Source organism: Euleptes europaea, chromosome 21 (assembly GCF_029931775.1).
Source record: "Euleptes europaea isolate rEulEur1 chromosome 21, rEulEur1.hap1, whole genome shotgun sequence".
In the NCBI taxonomy this organism is placed as follows: Eukaryota; Metazoa; Chordata; class Lepidosauria; order Squamata; family Sphaerodactylidae; genus Euleptes; species Euleptes europaea.
Window position 1 is genome coordinate 19757557 of NC_079332.1, and position 26165 is coordinate 19783721.

Consider the following 26165-nt stretch of genomic DNA (forward strand, 5'->3'; position numbering starts at 1 on the left):
AATTTTCCTCCCTGCTTAGATCTGGACGGAAAGGGAACGCAAATCTCTCATCCACGTAGGAATATGGCACCAAGCAATTCTCCGGGCAAGGGCTTTCCTGAGCAATTAGGAGACCTAATTTGGAAGTTCTAACTGTGCTGTGAATTATATCTTCACTGTTTCTCATTTGTATTTAAGGGAAGGAACGCCTGAATTCTTCTTCTTCACAAAACTATTGTGACCGGAATGATACACTTCATGATGCTGCATATAGACTAAAGCATACTGCAAAAGTTTTGCGCCAAAAGGAGAAAATGTCTGCAATGCTGTTGTAATTTGGATGAATGCATTATTTTGTTTGAGTGACAACCTGTAAACTCTTCTTCCCAACAGTGTATTTCTTGTATTGTAACTATGTGATGAGAGACAGCGTGGTCAAATGGTTGAGCGGTGGACTCTAATTTGGAGAAATGGGTTTGATTCCCGCTCCTGAGTGACCTTGGGCCAGTCACAGTTCTCTCCGAACTCTCTCAGCCCACGTGGAGGCAGGCAATGGCAGACCACCTCCGACCGTCTCTTGCCTTGAAATCCCTACGGGGGTCACCGTAAGTTAGCTGTGACTTGACAACACTTTCCACCACCAACTGTGTGTCATGTTCTTGTTGACACATAGCCACTTTGCTTCCTCAAATCTCTGCAATCATAGTGAGAGTCCAGGGTCTGCAATCACGCTTTTTTGTGAGGGGAAGAATCTGATCTTTTGTCAACGGTCTGACTGGTGTCCCATTTGGGGAGCTGCAGCCTAGAAAGTATCCCTTCCTAACCTTTTTGAGAGACAGGCAAATTATAAATATCTTAAATCAATAAATACGCAGAATGGGCCTACTTGTTAGTTTGGTCTGTCCTTTGAAGAACTAAGTGTAATGGTCTCTGGAAAGGATTCTCATGACTGCAATTCTTGGAAAGACATCAGAGCCATTTGGATAGACTCCTCCCGTGTCACAAAATAAATCTCTAGTGAATATTATTTTGTTATCTTGGTCTTTTCCTCAGTTGCAGTTCCCTATACAATCAAAAGCCTCTGCAAAGAGCATCAAACAGATTAAAAAACAGAGGTCCAGTGGCACTAAAATCAAGTATTCCTGGACTCTTGTTCTAATTTGCTGCCCAGGTAAGCACCAGGAATTATCAAACTGATAAGTTTCCCTTGTAAGAAATCTGCTTTCTCCAAAGTTGCCTTCTGCAGATAGCTGGAGATATTCAAGGCCTCTCAGGGGGATACGAAGACTTGGCACAGGAAGGAAAAGGAAAGTGTTGGTTGTCGGAGATTCCCTGCTGAGGGATATGGAACGTCATGTGTCCACGCTTGACCCCCTGGCCCAAGAGGTGTGTTGCTTGCCAGGGGTAAAAATTAAAGATATTGTAGACTGGATCTAGGGTTGTGCAAAAAAATAATAATAATAATTCGGGATATTTCAGGTTCGGGTTTATTGTGCCCGATTTCCCCCCCGGTAAACCCGGAATAAGCAGAACACCCCATACTGGTAAATATTGGTGTTCAGCTTATTTCTGAGTTTACCAAAAAATTTGGACCCACTATAGTTTATGGGAATTTTTTCGAAGCTCCTGTGGGGGCAAGGGACTCTCCTTAGATGGACACCAAAGTTTGGTGAAGTTTGGGACAGGGGGTCAAATTTTACGGGCCCGCAAAGGGGTCACCCCCATTGTCCAGGCATTTGCAAGCTGAGCTGTCCATTGGTTTTCAGGTTCAAAAGCTCAACGTCGGTGAGGACTGGCAGAAAAAGCTGATTGCTAGGCTGGCACCTTAAAGTCTGGGGGCTGCCTTCGTATCTGGGACGCATAGCATGATGTCCATGCAAATTAGCTTCCAAACTGAGGGAACAGGCTTAAATGCAAGAAAAATAAGGCATGGAAAACATTTCTTTTGGTGGCAAATGACATCCTGTGAACAGTCTTTTATTATGGTCACCAAAAATCTGAGATGGTCACGGTGCGGGGAAATGAAGCCTCTACTCGGGGAGACCTTCAGTTTCAGAGCAGGTTTTAAGGGTGGTGGTGGTGATATTGGAGCCAGCCGAAGTCTTGACCACGAGGGCTGTCTGAAGGAGATTACTCATCCATTTTCTGGTCACCGAGGGTGTGTGTGGGCGAGGTCGTTGTGAGTTTCCTGCATTGTGCAGGGGGTTGGACTAGATGACCCTGGTGGTCCCTTCCAACTCTATGATTCTATGATTCCACGCGGGTGAGGGAGTCTCCTTTGGAAGCCTGGTGGTGTCAGCACCTGTTGAAGTTGGTTCTTTTTAGTCCAGGCTGCTGGTTGACACGGGCAGAGAGGTAGTTGAGAAGCATCTGGCTGCATTGGATAAGTACAAATCCCCCGGGGCCAGACGGTATGCACCTGAGAGTGCTCACAGAACTTTCTAGAGAGCTTGCAGAGCCTTTGTCCATCATCTTCCAGACTTCTTGGAGGACGGGAGACATTCCACAAGACTGGAAAAGGGCAAATGTTATCCCAAATTTTCAAAAAAGGGAGGAGAGATGACCCAGGAAATGACAGACCAGTCAGTCTGACCTCTGTCCCAGGGAAGATACTGGAGCAGATTTTAAAGGGATCAATCTGCGAGCACTCAAAAGAGAACTTGGTGATCTGGGGAAGTCAGCATGGATTTGCCCCCAACAGGTCCTGTCAGACCAACCTCATTTCCTTCTTTTGATTGAGTGACGAGCTTACTGGATCGAGGGAATGGGGTTGATGTTGTTTACCTAGATTTCAGTAAGGCTTTTGACAGGGTTCCCCATGATGTTCTGATAGGTAAACTAGAGGACTGTGGACTGGACCCTAGGATAGTTAGGTTGATAGGGAACTGGTTGAAGAATCGCACTCAAAGAGTACTTGTCAATGGCATTTCATCTGACTGGAGAGAGGTGTCCGGTGGGGTGCCATAGGTCTTGGTTCTCGGCCCGGTACTTTTCAATATTTTTATAAATGATCTGGATGAGGGTGTGAAGGGACTACTTATCAAATTTGCAGATGACACCAAATCAGGAGGAGTAGCAAACACCCCCGGAAGATACAGAACTGAACACACTGGAAAAATGGGCAAGATGCAATTCAACAAGGATAAGTGCTGAGTTGTACATCTGGGTAACAAAAAAGGGGAACATTCAAAATGAATGGGGAATACACTTCTGGGTAGCAGTGTGTGTGCACATCTGGGGTACGGGTGGACCGTAAGTTAAATATGAGCAGCCAATGTGATGCAGTGACAAAAAAGGCTAATGCGATCTTGGGGTGTATCAACAGGGGCATAACATCCAAATCGCATGATGTCATAATTCCACTGTACACTGCATTGGTCAGGCTGCACCTGCAGTAGTGTGTGCAGTTCTGGAGGCCTCGCTTCTAAAGGGATGTGGACAGAATGGAGTGGGTGCAGGAGAGCGACGAGAATGATCAGGGGTCTGGAGACCAAGCCCTACGAGGAAGGGCTGATGGAGTTGGGAATGCTCAGACTGGAGAAAAGGAGGTTGAGGGGGACATTATTGCTCTCTTTAAGTATCTGAAGGGCTGTCACTTAGAGGAGGGCAGGGAGTTGTTCCCGTTGGCATCAGAGGACAGGACTCCCAATAATGGGTTTAAATTGCAGGCAGAGAGGTACCGGCTGGATATTAGGGGGGAAATTTTACAGTGAGAATAGTTCAGCAGTGGGATGGGCTGCCTAGGGAGGTGGTGAGCTCTCCCTCTCTGGCAGTCTTTAAGCAAAGGCTGGATGAACACTTGTCAGGGATGCTCTAGGCTAATCCTGCATTGAGCAGGGGTTAGATTAGATGGCCTGTATGTCCCCTTCCTACTCTATGATTTTTGCTGTAATCCTGTTAAGCATTTTATCAGCTAATTAAACCATCGAAGAAGGAACTCCTCTGCCTGTCGTTCCCAACAGCAGCTCCTTCTAAGGAGGCATCCCTCCATTTCATGGTTGCTGCAGTCCTTGCTGCTGATGCCTCTCCAATGCCCCGGAAATGCTGCCACCAACCAGTACAGACTTTGGGGTTTTGGGGTCGCCTTATCCCCCCCCCCCCGGAAAGGGGGCTTCCGTCAGTCCTCCTTAGCCACAGCTTAGCAACCCTGACTGTTACTCCTTTCTGTCCCTACACAGGCAGAACCTCAAAACTCAGCGTCTACGACAGACATCAGCAGGCTGCTGAATCACTTGCAGTCCAATAGCCATAAATAACTGCATATGAACAGAATACTCCTAAAAAGATAGATCAGAGATTGATCCATTCTCCAGTTCCCCTGAAAATGGGGGTTGACCCATTTTCCGTTTCAATCTCATTTTCTCTGGCCAGAAGTCACACACCCCATCCCAAAAATATGGCCACGGCAACTTCTAGAACATCTGCTGCATAAACTCTTTCGCAAGCATCTTTTAAGCCCCTCTTTTATCCTTTGCTTTTTAAGGCTCATTGCTCAAAATTCTGACTGTCTCAGCTTGCACAGGGTTTCAGATACTTTATGTGGCCACCTTTCTTCTGTTTTAGCCCTCCTCTTATCACCTGAGTGGCAGCCGACAGATTGGTCCCTTGGCTATGTGAGGTTGGTTTTTTTTTTTTGCCTTTTATGCCTGTTGCCAGAGCCACTGGGTTGACCTTCAGGACCCATTATGGCTCTGTTAACGCTCTGCTCTCTTTACTAATCATACAGAGGATCTTTTGAACGAAGGAGTCCTCTTTACACTTTGCTGATGAGTGTGTTTCCTGCCTCACAGGCTCCTTCAGTCAGAGGTATTGTCTCCCTAGGTGGGGGAGGTGGACAAGTGGGTCAGTAGCATGCTTCGTTCCACCCCCACGCCTGAAAACCTCCAGACACTCCAGACACGCTTTTGACACAAGTGGAGCAGGAATAAGGCCGAGGGCATTTTCCCACACTCCGGGCAAACAGAGCATCCTTCCTCCAGAGGTTATGTTTTTAGAGGCTCCTGGCTACCACAGGCAGAATCCCAATAAAGGCGAAGTTGAGAAACAATGAAATGCAAGCACTGAGGATGGAGAGGCAACAGGGAGCCAAACGCAGTGAATCGGCAGAGAAAATTCTAAGCCAGGGAAAGCTGGAGGAGCGGCAGGGGCAAGCCCGGAGAAGGCTCCAGGGTGGGAGAGGCCTCCGCTTCAAGGAGAAAACGGCTCTCCCTTCATGCACATCACCTGCAGCCTGAACACAAGGCCCAAATACCTGGTGTTTGGGGGTGGGCAATCCCAGCCATACTCCTGCACGTGCATGCCAAAGAAGCAAACATCCACGCCATCTATCTCTTCAAAAGCGAAGAGGGCCTTTGTTCGGTATGGGAAGGCCTCGGCCATCTCACGAGCATCTACAAACCTGCAGGAGGGAAAAGCCAGCAATCACGAAACATTTTATTAAAAAATGAAATTAAGCTTTCGCAAAATGAGAACACTTTAAGTCATCCGATGGAGCACAATAATATTACCACATGGATTACCGTAATTCACCGCATAATGGTCGCAGATTTTATTCCAATTTCTTTTGCAAAAAACTGGGGTGCAACCATTATGTGAAGCTTTTTAAAAATCACTGATTACTAAACTGTCACAGCTCGCATCACTCCCCTCCTGTCCCCCAGGGTGCGCCTCTCGCGAGCCCCAACCAGCCGCGTCCTCCTCCTGCACTTCGCTGCCCAGCTGCCCTGTGCCAGGTGATGAAGGCAGGGTGAGCCCCTCGTGCTTCGGCGCTTGCAGTGCGGGTGGGGCTGGAGCGGCTGTGGACAACGGAGGCTTTAGGGAGAGTCCTGGGTAGCTGCAACGATTACGCGATGAAAGGTCAAAACCCAAATTTTGGAGTGAAAAAACAGGGTGTGACGATTATGCGGTGGCGACGATTGTGCGGTGAATTACGGTAAGAAGCAGAGGCCTCATCAACCTGTTTTGTAAGAAACTCGTCTTATTAAGTGTGACATGCATTTATTTGCAAAAGGTTCTTGGAGTTCAAAGCTACCTCTTGTGCAAATAACACAGGGGGTGGGGTTGCTATTCTCTTAACAAATAGGGTAGTTTGTAAGCTTAAGGAAAAATTTCTGGATAGAAGGGACCATTTTCTGATAATTAAAAGAAACGTGCATTCTATCACTATTACACTAGTATTGCTATATGCCCACAATCAAGCCAAGCACTTAACAAAAAACATAACAAAATTTAGGAAAGTGGAACTGGTGTTAGCTGGGGATATAAATAAACATCACGTGACAGTTCCTCAGACAGAAATTGTATGGTGAACACTATTTCATTCAAAGATAGATTAACAAGTGAAATCTCAGCTCTTTTGTGCTAATTGCATCGATTTAGGCGAGTTTATATATTTCTCAGCCTGGCCTCTTGTATTATATCTTCATACTCCATACTTACATCCTGCCTCTCCAGAGACCTCTACATAAAGTTATGTAGTGCCATCCTATGCACAGTTACTCCAGTCTAACCACACGGAGATAAATGCAATTAGAATCAAGTCTCTCAGAGGACTCAACTGCAGGAGAATTTAAATCATTATCTCCTTGTGATGACATGGCAGAAAGTCGTAGTATCGTACGTTAAAATGCTTAGAAATTAAACTTGTTTGCTGAAGGAAGTTCAAATCCAGCAAAAACAGTCACACAAAATGTCCTGATTTCTATAATAATGGAAACACAGTTGATAATATCAAGACCTTTCCGGATGCTTTTAAATTTGTTGTTTGAAGTTCTTTAATAATTATATCATAGTACTGAAGTAAAAGACCAAAGGAAGAAAGAAATACATTAATACAAATAAAAGTTTAGAAAAGTCAGATCTCTCAGCAAATACACTGAAAAAAATGACTGAGTATTGGATTATTGGGGATTTGTTAAAAAAAACAAATTGTGTCTTTGAAACAAGTTTTTTTTTTTTTGAGAAAGGGGCTGAAGTCTTAAAAGCTGCTGCCTGAGATCATCAAAGATTAAATACTGAATTCTAAGGACAAGTTTTAGCAGGTTAACACTCCCCTTCCCAATTTACAGCAAAAGATAATGCACAATTGATATAACCAATCACTACTCAGAAAACCCTCACACAAATTAAGAAACAGAAAAACGATAAAACCACCCAGAATTTTATAAAACATTTGCCTTTTAGTTCTGGTTTAGACAGGCTGAATATACTTATGGACACAAGAATTATTCTGAATCTGCTTTAAAGGTAGGAAAACAAACCAAGGAGAGTGAGCACTATAAGGCCAAGGGTCACTCTGACTGTCAAAATACGTGTATATTCAAGCTTATATATGCCACATTCCAATATATGCTTTGTTGAGGAGAGGCCCTCCTGAATATGTTTTAGGAACCCCTGTAAGGCTGCAGCTGTAAGGCTGCAGCGTTTAAGGTGGTGAACAGATTTGTTGTGTACTTTCTGGCAGAAGCTGATGTTTTATTTGTTTTAGAAGTGGTTTGTATCGTTTTTAGTTATCACTGATACTTGCCTTCAGTCTTTCTTGGGAGAAATGCAGACTAAAATATCATTAAATAAATGTACTGCAAAAACCAACAGAAAAGGCAGTTTGGGTGTTTTCAAGTTTATTATTAGTATGTGGAACAGTTCCAGGGGACTGTTTGATGGTTTAATGATAACAAAAATATAGGATATCGGTTTGAACCTTAATTTCAAAGACATGGAAATAATTATCTGAATAAATGGAATAACCGAAACAGAGCAACTGATATTTGTCTTCAACTATTGCAAGTGTGGGTTGAGTGTGGGAATGCATTTATTCATTTAGGTGGTAGTTTGGGTGTCTTCTGTGGCAGGGATAACAGTATTTTACATATAAAGAGCTTCTGGGTGGTAAAGAAGAGATATGTTACTAGCAGTGCTTTTCCACGATAATCACCACCGTTATGCCAGTATTTAAAATATATGACTCCAGAATTTGATCATCTGGGACGGAGAGGGGCATTATCTTTAATGCGGGAGTTTCTATTTGCTTCCTTGGGGAAAAAACATATTTTAAAAAAATTCCCCAGCCAATGACTGCCCAATCCTTGGCCTGCTTTTGTGCATAACTACAGAGTCTTCTGCTTCCTTTTTGACAAACATGAACACAAAGTGCTCCACAAACATGAAGTGCTAACAACACATCAAAAAGTGATCTTACAGTTGCCTGGGAGAAAGACGGGGCTGCAGCTGTTTTAAATTAATGCACAGGCCAGTTGCCAAAACCACGAGCTAAACGAAGCAGGACCAGTGAAGGACAGCGAAACTGTCAGCTCTTGGCCCATCGAACCAGAAACCACAACAGAGACAGTCAGGTCCAAAGAAGATGGCTTTACTGGTCAATAGGTATTACAGAGCATGAAGGGAAAGGTGACAGCAATGAGCTCAGCGAGTATAAAGGCAAGGATATTTGCAAGTGATTTACAGAACACAAACATAGCTGCTATTCCCAGGACTGTTCCCAGAGCTTCAAACAGGCTTTGGTATGCAGGGTTGTCCTTGAGCTTAGTCAGTGGTCAGGTCAGCGATAGAAACGAAAGAAAAACAAAGTAACTGAGAAACAGGCCTGACAGAAACTAACCTTGATTTCATTCCTGGTTTCACTTCCACCGTTTTATCTGAACTGGCTACTACTCTCACAAACACTTCCCCTGCTTCTGGGTGGTTCTGCCGCCGCAAAAATTTGTTTACCCTGTCTTCCAAATGGTTTCCTAAGCGGGTGGTCTGCAACCCTAAGAAGACAAAAGGCTGAAGAATTAATTGGAAATAACAGCAAGGCAACACCAAGAGTTCTTCCCACCTCAACTTCCCCCAGAAGCAGCCTGGCCACTTTCAACATTGACACTGGACATGCAAATAAAGGGAGACACCCCAGGCATGTTTCCTTGAAAGCAAGACTGACGGAGACCCAGGGCACTGGTTTCCAGGTAAAGATGGTGAAGACCGGCTGTAACAATTTTGTGAAAATGTCAATGCTAAGGACTCCCAAACAGGGCAAAATAGAAAGCCCTTGCTGGCAATATTAAATACGGGCCACTATCTAGACTGCAAAATGAACAAACTCCTCGGGCACCATGATATCAGTAAAGGTGTGAAGCTGAGGCTTCCACCTCTTTTGAAGCTACGCAACTGCATCCCTCTCTAATTGCCCTTTAACAGCAACCCCTGAACGCGAAAAGCTCGGCTGGATTAGACCAGTGATCTACCTGGTCCAGCATCCTGCTCCAGAGTGGCCAAGCAGCTGTTCTGAAGGGCCAGCAATCAAGGCCAAGACCTTCCCCAGATGTTGCCTCTTCCTCCTCCTCCTCTTGGGATTCATGAGGAAGGGTCCTCTCCTCCAAGAATTTGCCTAATCCCTTTTTACTTCCACCTACGCTCACGGCCATCACTACAACTACTACTGGCAGTGAATTCCAGAATTTTCCTTGTTATGATCACGGTGCCTGAGCCCATGGCAAACTGATCATTCCCCCAAGTGGCGAGAGTCAAGCAAAACAAGAACTTTGGTTCGGCCATTTGGGCCCACCTGCCAAAGGGTCTGATGGGCAGGAATCAAAATGCGACGAGGGAGAGAAAGGAGAGGGCTATGTGTCAAGGGATCCCATTGGCAGAGAGCAGAGCAGCCCCCACGAGGAGCAAGATTTCTAACTCTGCATGGGAGGGGAGGTTTTCACCTAAGCAGGCAGAAGGGTTAAAGGGTGAGGCTTTCCTTTGTTCCGTGCTCAAACACTTTGCCCAGATGCTGTAGCGGGGAATGTGTTTGCGCCAGCTGCATGTAACTAGCATGATATAGCTCAGTTAGACATGTTTTCCTTTTATTTCCTTAGATCTGTATTCTCCTACTATGATGGCTATTTCCATGTATGCACTCTAGTTTATTTAATTCAATTTATACCCCACCCTTTCCCAACCACGTCGGGCTCAGGGCAGCTTCCAACAGTTAGTCATCTGAAGCATGATTTAGCATTTTTGTAGTTATTTTAAACTTATGTTTTAATTGTATTATATATAATTAAAGCATAAGTTAAAATAATTACAAAAATGCTAAATTATGCTTCAGATGAGTATCCAACAAGGGAAGCTGCTGATCAGTACAGAAAGTTCTCACATATTCAAAAATGGAAGGAACGCTTCAAAAAAACATAATAATAATAATAATAATAAAGCTTCTTTCCTGTTTAAGTAAGCAGACTGAGCTTGCAATCCCATCCACACGCTATGACGGCTCTTACATGCTAAGGACGCGCACCCATGGGGAAGCTAAAGTAACCAGAAGCTTTGCCCTTTGTACTTGCTCAGAGGCAGCCTTACCAGCGTACCCCCAAGGCACTGGTTACTGAGAGGCTGGGTTTTATACCCTGGGTGGTGGCAAAAATAGAAAACACGATTTTATATGCAGGCAAACACGCAACATGCATGTGAGAACGGCCAGACCCAATGTGGGAATGTGACACTGCTGACTGAAGAAATATTTCCTTCTGTCTGCTCGAATCTATTATTCACAAACTTAACTGAATACCTTGAATTCTAGCTTTAGTTATTTTATTTAAATCAATTTAAATGAAGGTGGCAGACATAAAAACATTTAAACAATTTAAAATACAGTAAAAATAGTACAATTCAATTAAAAACACATAAACTTGGGAGAGTTTTTATAGAAGACGGAGAGAAAATATCTCTATCTACTCTCCCCCCCACATGCATAATTTTGCAAAACTATCACCTCCCCCTTTACATTCAATGATTCTGCAGATGATAATTTTTTCTCTCACAGTTCCAATTCTTTTACACTGCTTCTGACTGCTGAATCTTGAACCACTTTATTTGGGAAGAAGGAATAGGAGGCGAGGATCGATACCTAGTTTAGATAGTTTGGTCCAAAGAATGTCTCTACAGATCGAGTCAAATGCAGACTCCCTCTGTACATTTAAAAGTATAGAGCACTCTCCGCAATGGAAGAAGGGGTCGGCAATAATATGGGTAAGACGCAACACCACTTAATCAGCGTGAAACTTAGTAAACGGTGAGGAACGACAAAGAGCCACTAAATCTCTGACACGACTGGCCGAGGTGATTGTGACCAGACAGGCAGTCTCATAGGATAGCAAAGAGAGGCCCCTGGTGGCCAAAGGCTCAAGCGGTGTTTAATGAGTTGGGACAACATGAAGGGAAAGCTCCACTGAGGAACAGGTGGAGATACCCGGGAATAGAGGTTGATATCCGTAAAAAAACTTCTGTGAGTCTGGGTGTGAAAAAAGAACACAGAAAAGAGAGTCCAACTCAGCGTGAAGGGCCGAACAGTAGTCGAGGGATTGGACAGTCCAGCATCGTTAAACATACGAGGTAGTCAAAAATTGACGACAGGAAAGAAGAAGCTCTGGACAAACCATTGTCAGCAGCCCACAAGGAAAAACATTTCCGCTTGGCATCAAGAAAAACATCTTGTGGACAACTTAATGGGGTGCAGCAGCACCTGAGCCACCCTATCTGACCATAGATTACATAGAATTCTCCATGCTGCCAGCTTGATTCTGGAAGGAATGTGAGAAATATCTTGGGGAGGAACAGTACTCCCTTGAGTCAGGGGCATTAGAATCGTGAACTGAGATCTCCTGGGCCAGAAGGTGCTACCAGGATGCCACTTGTCCTGTCCGTCCAGATCTTGGCCAGAACCTTGCCCAGCAAGGGTAAGGGGGGGGCGACCAAGTCATTGGAATGCGTCCCCATGGAGCCTGGGCTCATCCCCGCTCTGGAGCACCATTGAGGACACGCTGAATTGTGCTGAGCCACAAGAGATACATTTGCGGGGTGCCCCAGATTAGGAAGAGATAACGGAGACAACGTGAGTCTACAGTGAGTTTGTGACAATCATCAGGATGATAACTTACAAAGTTTACGAGAACGTTACTCGTGCCTGCGATGTGAATGGCAGTGACAGTGGAGCCATGTGTTATGGCCAGGCCCAGACTGCAGTGGCTTCTGTGCACAGCAAATGGACCTTGTGCCGCCCTGTTTGTGCTGGGCGGTGCTGTCCGTTGTGACCTGGACACGTCGATCCTCGAGGACCCCTGCAAAAGAACAGAGAGCAAGCCTAATAGAATGTAGCTCAAGAAAGTTAATGTGCAGGGTAGACTCTTGAGCAGGCCATACACCATGGGCCTTAAGAGCCGTACAATGAGCTCCCCATCCTGATAAGGAGGAGTCAGGAACAAATGAGCTTGTGGAACAGGTGTTTGAAAGGCAAAACCAGCCAAGAGGACCACCAGTCCAAGGAGGCAATAACCGATGTAGGGATAGACAGCGTTTTGTATTGAGGGTCAATGTTCAGCTGGAATGCTGTCAGAAAACCGAGTTCGCAAGGGGAGCATCCGCAAACGAGCAAAGGCAACAACTGCAGTGGAGAAAGCCAAGAGTCTCAAGTAGTGAATTTCAGAGGTCGTTTGGAACCTTTTCTAGAACAGGTTAACTAACTTTCAAATAGAGCGTATTCCCTGTATTAGAAGGTAAGCTCTAGCTGTGGCCAAGTGCAGGTGGGTACCATGAACCTATGGCCTTAGAAGAGGTCAATGGAGACTTTTATAGTTGACCAGGAGACCCAGGTCGGTTAGGACGGAAAATAAAACTTCCACCTGACTAGCAAAGGGAAGCTCTGAGTAACCGACTATCGGCCAGTCGTCTAAGTATGGGAAATGACACATCCCTGCAGGGCCAGGTGTGTAACTCCCACAGATAAGCACTTCATGAAGGTGCGAGGTGCCATAGCACGACCAAGGGCGAACTGCATATCCATAGTGCTTGCCCTTGCAGAGAAAACACAACAGTGTCCACAGTCTTTGTGGATTGCAATGTGCAATATGCATCACGCAAGCCCAACGGCAAACCACATCTGCTCATCTGGGAGTGGCAGGACCTTGGGTATTTAACATATGAGCAACATATGAATTTGTGGATCCTGACAGCATCGTCAATTCCCCAGGTCTAGAGAGGGGCGCTCCCCCTCTTTTTGTCAACAAGGTAGAAACAGGAATAGTTCCCGTAGTCCCAATCCTCAGAGGGGACCTCCCGGATGGCCCCTTTCCCCAGAAGTTCCTGAACCTCCTGTAGGAGTTGGGCGGGAGCCGGCGACGTAGTGCAAGTGGAAAGAGGTAGGGAAGCTGCGTCTCGAGCTCAATAAAGCATCCATGCTTTATCATTTTGAGAACTTAATTATCATCAGTGATGGACATCATATACTGTAACAACCAGACAACCGGTCTGTGAAACACACTTGAATGTCTAGCCACACCTGCTTAGGTTTGTAGGGCGGTTGAGAGATGGGCTAGGACCCTTCCTGGGTCTAGGTATGCCCAAAAACTCCAAGGGGTCGTTTAATTGCTGAAGAGCGAGGTGTCCTCAAAGGACGCGACGGAGGTGCCCTCAAGGGCAAGGTCATAGATACACGACCGAGTGTCATACGGAAGGGTGGACTGGTTAAGTCATGCATGCCTCTGAAGGACTATGGACGAGGCCATGACCTTGCTGGAAGGGTCCGCAACGTGATGCGCCGCAATAAACTGCTGTCTGTCAAGGGTCATGTTTATGCTCCGAGCAGTTTAATACTGATGGGCGTTGATCCTCTGGTAGGATACTAATTTGGGATGAAATTCCCAAATTTCATCCCAAAAAATCCCAGAGGGCATATTAGTATCTGGCCATGATTGCCATGAAATAGGAATGTGAAGACCAATGGCACTGGAAGTATAAACTTTCCTGGGTAAAGCATCCAGTCTGCGTCCCTCCCGGTTTAGGGGCAAGGAATGTGAACACGATCCATATTTGCCCGACAGGGCTTCGACCACCATAGAATTTGGGACAAGCTACTGGTACGGAAAATCACCGTCCTCACGGCGGATCTTGTAAAGTTTCTCAACTTTTCTTGTGAAGAGGGAGCCAAAAATTGGCTTGGTCCGATTAGAACTGACGACCTCCAAATGTTTGAAACCATTGGAAGGGCCACCGGACCTGCCTCTGAGGAATGCAATATACCCATGATGGTTGTCATCCGAGACGTCAGGGAGGGAATATATTTTAGAACCTTAGCCAGACGGATCAATTCTACATATAATCTCTGGGGGATGTGATTTAGTATCCTCCGCAATGTCCCCAGGTGAGGGTTGCGAGGTGCGGAATTCTGAGTCAGAGACCTGAGTAGCCGTCGCATCGGACTCAGAATGGACCATATCCTTTAATGTAGAAGGAGACCTTGGTTGGGAGAGTCTCCAGGGGGAGTCTTGCCTTGGCAACGCACAGTTCCGAGAAGGCTCTCGGCGCCGAGAGTCATCGCGGTGTCACTGGCAATGCCAATGCCAAGGGTGATGGCAAGAGTCATTGCAGTGCCTATGTCAGAGGCAGCAAGGCGACCGAGTTTGATGACTGTGGGATCGTGTAGAGGACGAGCTGCTATGATGGGTCGCTCTACGCTGCCTGGACCCAGAGTAAGAGGTCGACAAGTGACAAACTGGATTAGTGAGAACATAGGCGCCGAGAGCGTAGGCGCCGATTGCTTAGGCGCCGAGAACATAGGCGTCGAGAGCTTAGGCGTCGAGAGCTTAGGCGCCGAGAACGTAGGCACCGAGAAACAGATCGGCTCCGATATGTGGAGCAACTTCCAAGGGATGAACGGCGTTGATGACCAGACGCGACAGGCGGAGGGGTCCCGATCGGTGCCGAGAAATTGTTCGGTACCGAGAGTGTGAACAGCCCCGGGCGTAATGGAGACAGCCCCATACCTAGACTCCGTGCCGACTTCGACATTTGGAAGAGGCTTGTTTGGAGTCGGAATAGCAACACCCTTATGCGGCTGCAAAAGGAATTGAGTGCGGAGCTGTTGCTCATCCTGGGACCCGCTCTGAACAGGCAGAGGGGTTAACCAGGGAATCATGAGACGTATCCTCAAGCTCCGTGGACGTCGTCATTTGGCGCCAAGAGACATCGACGACGATGGATGACAGATGCAGATCGGTACCGAGGCGGTGTCGGCGCCGAGGCAACTCCATGTTCCGAGTGACGGGGGCAAGAAAACTTGGCCGGTTTAATGAGGGTTTTCACCGCTTAGAAGGCCGAAGGGAGGATTTGTCTCACCCAGACGTACCTCTGATGTCTTGCCGAGTTTCCCGACAGGGAATTTTCTTCAAGGTGGAAGCTTTCAAGGTAACCTTGCTGTGGACTCCATGTAAAGGCGATCAGTCTGAGTCTTCAATGCCCTCTGAGTGATCTAGCACTTTTTGTGACAATCAGATTTAGTTACTTCTTGAAGAGAGGAGCCTTCATAGACTCCATAATGAAGAGAAGCTAAAGACACGTTCTCTCTCCGTGACGGCAGAAAGAGAACTGGAGGGGAGAGTGCTTCCTCCCCCTGCGTTATGTGACCATTGGGCAGGAAGGCTACATGCCCCGAGGGGAGGGGGAGCACTCTCACTTTCGATTTTGCTAGAAGCTGACAAATCTTATCCGTGGCTGGCCTGCGCAGGCCCAATGTGGGACTGCATAGAAGCCATGCAGATGAGTACAAGAAATCGTGGCAAGCCAAAATGCTCGCCAGGAACACAAGAACAGCCCTACTGGAACTCATCAGAGAGCCCGTGTCAGTCAGGGCTTGGCTTCGACAGCAGCCGGTCTAGTCAGGGAAGCTTCTCAGCAGAGGCTCCCCCCACCCCAGCTGCTACTCCGAGGCATCCTGACTTGGAATGTGGAGGGGTCATTTAGCTACCCTGGCTAACAGCCAATGAGAGACCATGGATTTTTTTTTTTTACTAAAACAGTCTAAGCTAGAAGCCATTTCCATACCTTGTGGAAATAAACTCATGCTCTGTACCATGGAAAGGACTGGTTTCTTCCAGTCTTCTTCCTTCTAAGCAACTTCATTAAAGTTACTAGCCCATCTGCCTAAGCCATGTGTGTCCTAAAACAACCCAATCCAATTTGTGCTCACCTTCACAGGTTGAGGAATTATTTTTAATATTTGAGAATTCAAAGGGTTCCATAACTCTGTAAAGTCTGTTCTTGTCACTGCCAATAAATTTGGTCCAATTCTGTAACTATTTTCCTCACAACTAAGTTTAGCAAATCTAGAAAAGTTGCCACTGGATCAAAATTTCACACTATTTTTCAGCCATTTTCATTTCAAACCCCTAACTCAGCATTTGCTCTCTCCCCACCACTGCCCACTGAGCTAATGCCCTCAGTACCCACCCCACCCCCAAGATCCCTCCTGTGGAGGAGACCCCCGGCCAGCTCAAATCCCACCTGGCTGGGTACGAAGTGCGCCGTTTGCTTGGAAGGAACGCCATTCGTGATAGAGTTTCCGCCATTTGTGATGGAGTTTAAATGCACCCCCCAAATAACACAGGAAGAACCAATGTAATCCCCACCCAATATAAGAACATAAGAAAAGCCCTGCTGGATCAGACCCAGGCCCATCAAGTCCAGCAGTCAGTTCACACAGTGGCCAACCAGGTGCCTCTAGGAAGCCCCCAAACAAGACGACCGCAGCAGCACCATCCTGCTGGTGTTTCACAGCACCTAAGATAATAGGCATGCTCCTCTGATCCTGGAGAGAACAGGTATGCATCATGACTAGTATCCATTTTAACTAGTAGCCATGAATACCCCTTTCCTCCATGAACACGTCCATATAATTTTTCTGGTCTAAACAGAGGGTTAGCGGAAAAGAGGAAATCTGATATACTTGGAAGGTATTTTAGCAGGATGTTGATGAATGAAGAAAGAGGCTGAAAACTTACTCTTGGCACTGAATTTGTTATCTTTGCGTGTTCGCCCCGTTTTCTTCAAGCAGTTGTCACAAACAAAGCTAAAAACACAAAAGTTAGCACACATGAATTTGCTTGAGCACTATCAGTAATTTGAACAGGCTATACAACTTAATACAAGCAACATGCAACTCCCCCAGATGACAGGGTTGGCTCCTCACTGACTGTGCCTCAGTCTCCCTTTTACACAGCCAACGGTTCAGGCTACATCCGGCTCTCTCCCTCCCACTTACAGCCCTACAGCCCACATGACCCCTGAGCAGGGTGACTTCCATCTGTGGCACTTGGGCAGTTCACTCAAGAGCATCAACTTGTCGTGCTTAAGGGACTTGGTGTGAGAGCTCAGGTAAAGGGTCCACTTGGCCAGGCAGAGTTGTCTGGGCAGAGAAGGATAGATGCTCACTAGGGCTGTGCAATTCGGTAAAAACCGAACCGTAAAAATACTGGAAAAATGCCATTTCGGTTCATTTCTGGTTCGGGTTTACTGAGTCTGCAAAATCCGGGAGGTTGGCAAAGCCAAATTTGCCGTTTCCGAAAAATCCGGCTTCTTTGGGAACGGCTTTCCGTGGCCCCTGGGGGGGGGGCATTTTTGCAGGTAGAGATCCCAAATGTTCAGGCTTTTCTAAACAGCAGGGGCTAAAAGAGTGAAGATTACTTGACAAGCCAAGGGCATCGACACTTGATTTTTAGCCTTCAAGCTGCCAGATGGAAGAGATGCAAGTGCAGAACTGGTGCCCTGGAAGAAGAGGTGGGAAAGTCAAGAGGCCTGAGAACGGAGGGTGCCTGGGCCATCCGGGTGTCCAAGGATGACACTTACCTTTCTGCCTCCTCTAACCCTAACCCTCCTTGGACTGTTCTGGCAAGAAGATGGAAAGCACCCAGGGTTCACCACCAGACTCACTTCTCTGCCCATGTACTTTTTACCAAATCTTTTCACTTTGTGGATTGCTTATGTGACAAAGGTCTACTGCTGGCATCCAAAGCCAACAGCCTGGTACGCTCAGCGATCCCTTGAGGTGCTTCACTGTGATAAATTTTACGTGGTGTTTCACATGCTAGAGCAAGCTGAGTGAAACAGGTTTGGGAAGCGGTGACCCCTAAAAGTAGAAGGTGAGCCTTTGAGATTGATGAAGGAAATACCGGCAAGATTGCTGAGGAAAAGGAAAGATTTTATGGAGATTGTTCAATGTTTAAGGTTCAATGGAATCCAATATCGATGGGAATACCCTCAGGGCATCTCCTTCACTTTTAAAACAAAAAGGTTCAAGTATACAGAAGTGGACAAGGCTGAGCAGTTTTTAAGATATGATGCAGAATTGGCGAAACCTACTAAACCAACTAAGCAAGTTCCAATCAGAGAATCTACGGAAGAAGAAAAGGCATCTGAAGCATCTGGAGGGGGAGATTTGCCAACAGATTCTCCAGAGGACTCTCCAATTGATGAAGCTGAAGACTAAAGAATGGGGGGAAGGGGGGCAATAAGAAAAATGGTTGTTTATGTTATGTATGGAAGAGTATCGGATCTAACTGATTTTTGATATGTTACAGGTTTTATCTTGGAACATCAACGGATTGAACTCTCCTAATGAAAGGAGGAAAATATTTCACCAGCTACATAAAAGTAATGCTAATATTATTTGTTTACAGGAAACTCATATACTCCCAAAGGATATATTTAGGTTGGAGCATTCAAGGTTGGGTACACTTTTCACGGCATGTAATAATAGTAGAAAAATTAATGGAATAGCTATGTATATACCTATTTCATTGGAACCAAAAGTAGTTTTCCAAGATACAGAGGGAAGAGTTTTGTTAGTTGAAATAACATGTGGCTTTCAGAAGTTAATGCTTGTGGGAATATATGCGCCTAATATAAACCAAAAAGTTTTTTATGATAAACTAGCAATATTATTAGCTGAATAGGCCACAGAAAAAATGATATGGATGGGCGATTTTAATGGTGTTAATGTACCTAAGATAGACAGATCTGGAAAAAAGAAGAAAGCAACTAATGAAGGAAAATTGCCAGGGGTCTTTGATGTTCTTACTGATCAATGGAATATGTTTGATGTCTGGAGATTGGCACATGGTAATAAGAAAGGATATACTTTTTTCCCCCAAAGACACCTTACATATTCCAGGATAGATATGTTGTGGCTATCGAAGGGCCTAATAGAGAAATCAGAAGACTCAGAGATTTTACCTAGGGTTCTGTCTGACCATAATGCGGTTTCAGTTAAAATCCAAATGGGAGACAGAGGATACAAACCCTGGAGAATTAATGATTTTCTTTTAAAAAATACTAAAATAGTCATTAAATTGAAGATGGATATACAGAATTATTTTAAAGAAAATATGGATAAGGGTACCCGTGAAGATATAGTCTGGGATGCTGGTAAGGCAGTATTTAGAGGATTGTTAATCCAACAAAATACAAGGTGGCATAGGGAAAGGGAGAAAAAGAGAAAACATATACTAGATGAAATAAGACAAGGTGAAAGATATTTAAGTAGGTTGCAAGATAAAGCAGCTAAGCAGGAACAGCAGCTTAAGATTAGAAATTGGCAACAACAATATGAATTTTTAATCGCGGAAGAAATTGAAAGTAAACTTATGTATAACAAACCAAGATTTTTTGAACATGCAAATAAGCCGGGTAAAATGTTAGCTTGGCAACTTAAACAGAAGGAAAAGAAAATACCAATTACTCAAATTAAAAAGAATGGCAAGATTATAAGAAAAAAAGAGATTTTAGAAACAATTGTAGAATTTTATACAAATTTGTATAGGAAAAATGCTGTTTCAGAGCTAGAAATGGATAAGTATCTTGTTAAAGGGGACTGGGGAAAAATAACACAGGAAAACAAAGATTTTTTGGACTCTTTAATAACTAAAGAGGAGTTGGAAGAAGCAATAAAAAAAAGTAAATTAAACAAATCTCCCGGCCCAGATGGATTTAATGTATCTTATTACAAAACATTTAAAGATCAGTTAACTCCTTATTTATTAGAAGTAATGAACTTAGCACTGAAAGAAGGAACTATTCCTCAAACTTGGAAACAAGCAAATATAACATTAATACCAAAGGTAAATTCTGATATATTGGAAGTTAAAAATTTTAGGCCAATCTCATTGTTAAATGCTGATTATAAATTATTTGTAGCAATATTAGCCACTAGATTAAAAAGAGTATTAAATCAAGTAATACATGAAGATCAAGCTGGTTTTTTACCTGGAAGGTTGATGAGTCAGAACGTGAGGGTGGTAATTGATCTTTTAGAATATGCAGAACAACACCAATAGCTTTGATATTTTTGGATGCTGAAAAAGCTTTTGATAACGTCAATTGGCAGTTTATGTTTAAGATATTAGATTTTATGGATTTTGGTGTGAATTTTAAAACAGCTATAAAAGGAATATATACACAACAAACTGCCAACTTGATTATAAATGGGTCATTATCACCAAATATTGAAATACAAAGGGGAACGAGAGAGGGATGTCCTCTTTCCCCTTTACTGTTTATTTTAGTATTAGAACTCTTACTGTATAATTTTAGAATAAATGATGATGTAGTTGGTGTACGTATAGGTAAAAATCATTATAAACTTAAAGCATATGCGGATGATTTAGTCTGTTTTTTGACTGACCCGATTGAACAAATTGACAGATGGAATAAAATTTTGGAGGTTTATGGAAAGCTTTCAGGTTTTAAAATTAATAAAACTAAAACCAAGATTTTAACTAAGAATATGACTCTTTCACAACAACAAATATTAATAAAAAAGATGGGGTTTAATATTGAAAATAAAGTTAAATATTTAGGTATATGGATATCAAATAATAACCTTAATTTATTTCAAGATAATTATGTGAACCAATGGCAACAGATAAAAAAGGACTTGATAAGTTGGGGAAAATTGCCACTATCATTGTGGGGAAGAATTTCGGTAGTTAAAATGACAATATTACCTAAAATGCTTTTCTTGTTTCAAAACCTCCCAATAGTTAAGGGTGTACAGACATTTGATGTTTGGAAAAAAGATATTATGAGATTACTCTGGGGTAAAGAAAGACACAGGATTGCACATAATAATCTAATTGAACTGAAGGAAACGGGAGGATTTGGTCTACCAGATTTGAAATTGTACTACCAAGCAGCATGTTTCACCTGGATCAAACACTGGATTCTCTTAGAGAACCAGAAATTATTAGAATTAGAAGGATTTAAATTGAGATTTGGGTGGCATGCTTACTTGTGGTATGAAAAAGAGAAAGTAAATAAAGAATTTAACTCTCATATTATTAGGAAAAATCTATTAAAAATATGGAATAAATACAAGGATGTTTTTGAGAGCAAAACTCCCGGCTGGATTAATCCTGTAGAAGCATTTTTGAGAAGGGGTATACATTTACATTTGGACGGTAATAATTATAGAGAAATGATAGAATATAAAGATGGTATATGGGTATTGAAATTAAAAGAAGAACTTCAGATTAAAGATTGGTTCATGTATTATAAATTAAGAGATGTTTTTAACAAAGATAATAAGTTGGATTTTAATCAAACTAAATCAGAATTTGAGATTATACTTTCAAAGGGCAATAAAGGATTGATAGGGAGGGTATATAAATTACTTATAGAAATAAATTTAGAACAGGAAAGGATTAAGCCGGTGATGTTGAAATGGATGAGAGATTTAGGTTATAATATAGATTTGGAAATATGGGAGAATTTATGGAAAAAGGAATTTAAGTTTTCCATTTCAAATGAAATAAGAGAGAACTTGTACAAAATGTTTTATAGATGGCGTATAACCCCAGTATTGTTAAGTAAAATGAAGAAAGAAGATGAAGCTTTATGTTGGAAATGTGGTAGGGAAATAGGTACATTTATGCATGTTTGGTGGTTTTGTAAAAAAATAAGGAGGTTTTGGAGATTAGTTTTGAATGAAACTAATAATTTGATTAAATCAGTAATTAAGAGAGATCCCGCCTTTTGTTTATTGGGTATTTCAAAAAAAGATTTAGATAAAGGTGACAGAGTCATATGCCAATATAGTTTTGCAGCAGCAAGAATTATAATTGCAAAAAAATGGAAGCAAACAAATAAACCTTCAATTAAAGAGTGGAGAGAAAAATTATGGATGTATATGCGGATGGCCAAAATTACAGCTTCTTTACACGGTAAAGATATGGAGGAATTTAAATTTACATGGTTAAAGGCTACCGCATATTGGGACAAAGTGGCAAAAACAGATTTTAAAAGTATAGTTAACGAATTATAGTATAATAAGATTTTAAATATGATATAATAATAGATATTTTATTTGGTAATGTCATAACACTCCATCGGAAGTCCAATGGTGAAGGGCACTGTGGTGGGGGGGTGGGATTTGGATTCAGGGCACGATGGAATTTAGAGAACTGAATATTGTATTAGTATGCTGAACATGTACTGTATGGTGCGCTGAACATGTATTTTTCTGTTTTTGTTTTCTTTATTAATGTATTATTATTTTTTGTTTTTTTTGTTTATGTTTTATTATAAAAATAATTAAAAATTATAAATAAAATAAAATAAAGAAAAGGTACGCTGTGTGAAGCCTCTAGCTGATACGGAGACCCCCAAGAGATAGCCTCCCTGCAATGTATTTCTCTCCCCCCTCCCCAATCTTCACTCTTGTTATTACTATGATTCTATCCACCTTGGATTTGGGTGTGGCTCAAGTATACATGTCCTGGTGAGCCTACCAGGCCCCAAGGGCATTTTGCCATCAGGAAATTTGGTCTTGAAAGGTCAGGAAGAATGTTGGACAAGGCCTGGAATGTAAAAAGGGACCAACAACTTGTGGTGAGGAGCCTGATCACTGACTAGTGTTGGGTGGATCTGCTTTTTTACCTTCTGTCCGAGGGAAACTAATTCTCTGTCAAGCACAACTCCCAGATGGAGACTCTCTGTTGGAATTATCCAATACATTTGCACACAGCTCTTTTCACTAGAACATCTAAGGAAGCCCACATCATGGTAAAAACAACAATAAGATCCAAAGCTAGCTTAAAAAAAACTTTTTAACAGCAGCAGAACACCAGAAACTCTTCATAAAAGCAGCATCAAATAAAAACACAGGAAAAAGCTAAAAATAGCAGAAAACTGTTTTTAAGCACCAGAAGAGAAGCAGCAATTGAGGAGAAAGAGAGGATCAATACAAGGGAGAAGAACCCAGTTTCTACCTGGTGCCTAAAAAAGTATCAGGTTTAGTACCAAACAAACTACAAAGGGGAAAGCCCTTTGCAGCAGGCGCCCCATAGACAAGACAGGGGCCACAATGGAAAAGGTCCTGTCCTGTCTATGAAGTGCCTCCATCTACAGACAGGAAGAACGGATCTCAGAATGGCTGCTGACGGTACCTCCACAGCAGTTACGATGCAGGATCCTTAAGAAGCCCAGGATCCCCTGAACCACGAAACAAACACTTGCCCCCCCCCCCATTAGGAGCCATGACATAATTGGTATGGGCAGCTGGTATTGAGACAGTTGGTTCTTCCTGTTGTTTCTTCTTCTTCCTTGGTTTCAACAGATCTGGCGATTTCAACTTTTGTTCCTTTCCTTTCTTAGACTAAAGGAAAGCTGCCAACAATCGTGCTGCTGAAGGAGTGACAGGAGGAAGCCTGGATGAAGCAGCACCACCATCTGGTCCGTGGCCAACAGAACTTTCTCCCACAAAAGGACTCTTCGTCTGGATTCCTGCCCCCCCCCCCCCGTCTCTCCTTGGTAACACTCAGTCAAGCTACTCTGGCCATGCCTCCCTTTGGGTGCTGAGCTCCGCTTCTGTGGTCAGCAGCCACTTGGGACACCCCACCCACTCCTCCTCCAGCCACATGAGCAGTACGCCTCACCTCCCAAGTCTGGCTTTATGTGGGTGGTGAGGAGTGGGCTGGGGGCCGGGGAGAAGAGAGAATGCAACTCCCACTGAGGGTCTCCTGCGTACAAGGCCTGGCTGAAGCATGAAGGAGGCGGGCGTTTTCTGCTCCCTGCAGCGTTAGAAGAGTGCTTGTTGCCTTGGCGGGCGGCATGAGCCCAGAGGGCCCAGGCGATGGCAGCGGCTGTTCAGACCCTTGCTTGGGTCCTCTCCTCAGAAAGCCAGCCCCATTGATCTGGGGAAGAAGAACACTGGGCAAGAAGGGGAAGTCCTGCCTTTCAGGAAATGCCTTTTGCCCGGCCTTCCCCACTCCTGGAATGACCTCCTAGGCTTGAAGGTGAACTGCATATCCAGAAGCAGCCCCTTCCATGCTTCTTATGAACAGACAAAGATGCACCTGACCTTGGTTACCTCTCTCTAGGGAACTTGCCCACATCAGCTCTCTGTTTTACTAGAAAAGCTGGGAATTGAACCGGAGACATTTTGCAAAGTAAAGAAGATGCTCTACCACTTAGCCATGGCTTCTCCTCACAGGCTGGTTTTGAAGCAGGGGGAATGGCACAAATGTCCACTCAGAGAAAAAACTCACATATCCCATCGCCTTACCCACTGCCTAACTCTTTAAAGCTCCTGATGGATGGTCTGGAAGCTACTGAGACCTCCTTCACAGTCATCCATTTGCCCCTTTCAGAGTCGTGCCTGAGCGTTCAGAGTTCCGGGGACAGTTCGTGTTGCTCCCTCCTTGCCCTTCCTGGGGCAGCCGTCAGAGGCACACCCACCCTGTGACAGACTGGAGAGCAGCCCTTGCTCTGCACTTTGAACTAAGTGTGCATCCACAAGTCACACGGATGAAAGATTTCAATGCCTTCTGGTGGCACAGATTCTACTCCATTGACAGTGGAGACTGCCAGGTGCCACACACACCATGAGCCATGGTGGACGACTTCAGAGTTTTAATATCCCCACTGCATTTCAGCCCTTGATATTTTTGAAGAGGCCTGGTCAGGCTCCAATGCTTGAAAACAAAGCATGGACTGAATGATGTGAAAACATCCCGCTGGGTGCTGAAGGCGGGCACTTGGATTAAAAATTAGGAAGAAAACGGAACTGCTGTTTCCAATGGGCCCTTTACCAAGATCGCGTCTCTCTCACACAAAGCTTGCAAGTGGAACCAAACGGCCATGCTAATGTTACGCCTCAGCTGAGCATGCCGTGCCTCCAATCTTTACTCAGGTTAAGTCAGAGAACAAAGGCATTCTGTTCCAAATCATCTGCACCCATAAAATATTTCTAAATTCTATATAAAGTCACCACAAAAAAATCGAAGACTCTCCAAAGACACTTACCCTGAAGGCCAAATGATATCATAATGCAACACACAGATCTGGTGCATCTTCCGGCCACATTCTTTGCAATCCACAAACCTGAGTAAGGGAACGAGGTAAAAGAACAAGCCTTAATTTCCACAAAGCAAATAGGCCAGAGCACAAAGGAGGCTCAGTGAAGACTTCCCGACAGAAAAATGGTCCGAGAACTAATTGCAACGTACACATCTGAGTTTTATCAGTAGATTATTAACTGTAACTCTCTTCCTCCTGACATTTGCCAAGTATCAACCATTTTCTGTAAATATTTTTAAAAGGCCCTTTTGTTGTGAGAATGGTTTTATGACCAACAGTGGTGGAAACTAGTCAAAGGGTCAAAATTAATGACTTTACTGAACAAAATACCAAAAACCCTGACAAAATACTGTCAAATTACTGACCAATTTAATTTCAGCCTATCAATAAATTTGCATTTAAAAGTAAAACTGGGACTGCATTAAAAAAATATTATTATTTTCTGGCTTCCATCATCCCCAGACAGCCACTGCGCACCTTTTTATTGAAAAAGTATTTTTATGAAGATAGGACAATGTTTTCATTATTATACTAAAACATTTAAGGCAAAAAAGATTCCTCTTTTAAAATAACAGCATACTGCAAATAATAAAACAGCAAAACATATTAAAAACCATACATAAAATAAACGTTATGAGAACAAGACATAATTACTGTAAGGTAAGACTTGTCTTTACTTTTACTGTAACTTTGGTTTTTTGCTGAAAAAAGGTTATTAACGAACTCTTTCGTTTCTCAACAGTTTTCTGCACTGCATCTGCCTGCATTTTGTTCTTGTCCTCTTCTTCCGTCGCTTTCTCCACTCCTCCTCACATGAGCTGAGCTGTGTTGAATCCCAACATGTCCTTTTCCTCAGCAGCTTCCTTTATATGTTTGGTTGCATCAATTAGCAACGTTCAAGCCATCATCCTCTTCTCGTTCTGTTCTTGTCTCAGCTTTTTCAGGTTTTTCTTGTCTTGTATACTATCCTTTTCACTGTCTTATTGTCTTAAACCTTTCTAACTCCTCTGCCTCTTCCC

At 43.7% G+C, this 26165-nt stretch overlaps 1 protein-coding gene across 1 annotated transcript in view; it reads right to left on the reverse strand.

Annotated features, from left to right (window-relative positions):
• Positions 1–26165, reverse strand: part of CREBBP (CREB binding protein) — a 128376-nt gene that overhangs the window by 11416 nt on the left and 90795 nt on the right. Inside the window, exons 22-25 of the mRNA XM_056866166.1 lie at positions 25093–25170; positions 16797–16864; positions 8597–8747; positions 5231–5377 (exon numbers count right to left, since the gene is read on the reverse strand). Of these exons, the coding sequence (XP_056722144.1) occupies positions 5231–5377; positions 8597–8747; positions 16797–16864; positions 25093–25170 (444 nt within the window). The remainder of the gene's footprint in view (positions 1–5230; positions 5378–8596; positions 8748–16796; positions 16865–25092; positions 25171–26165) is intronic.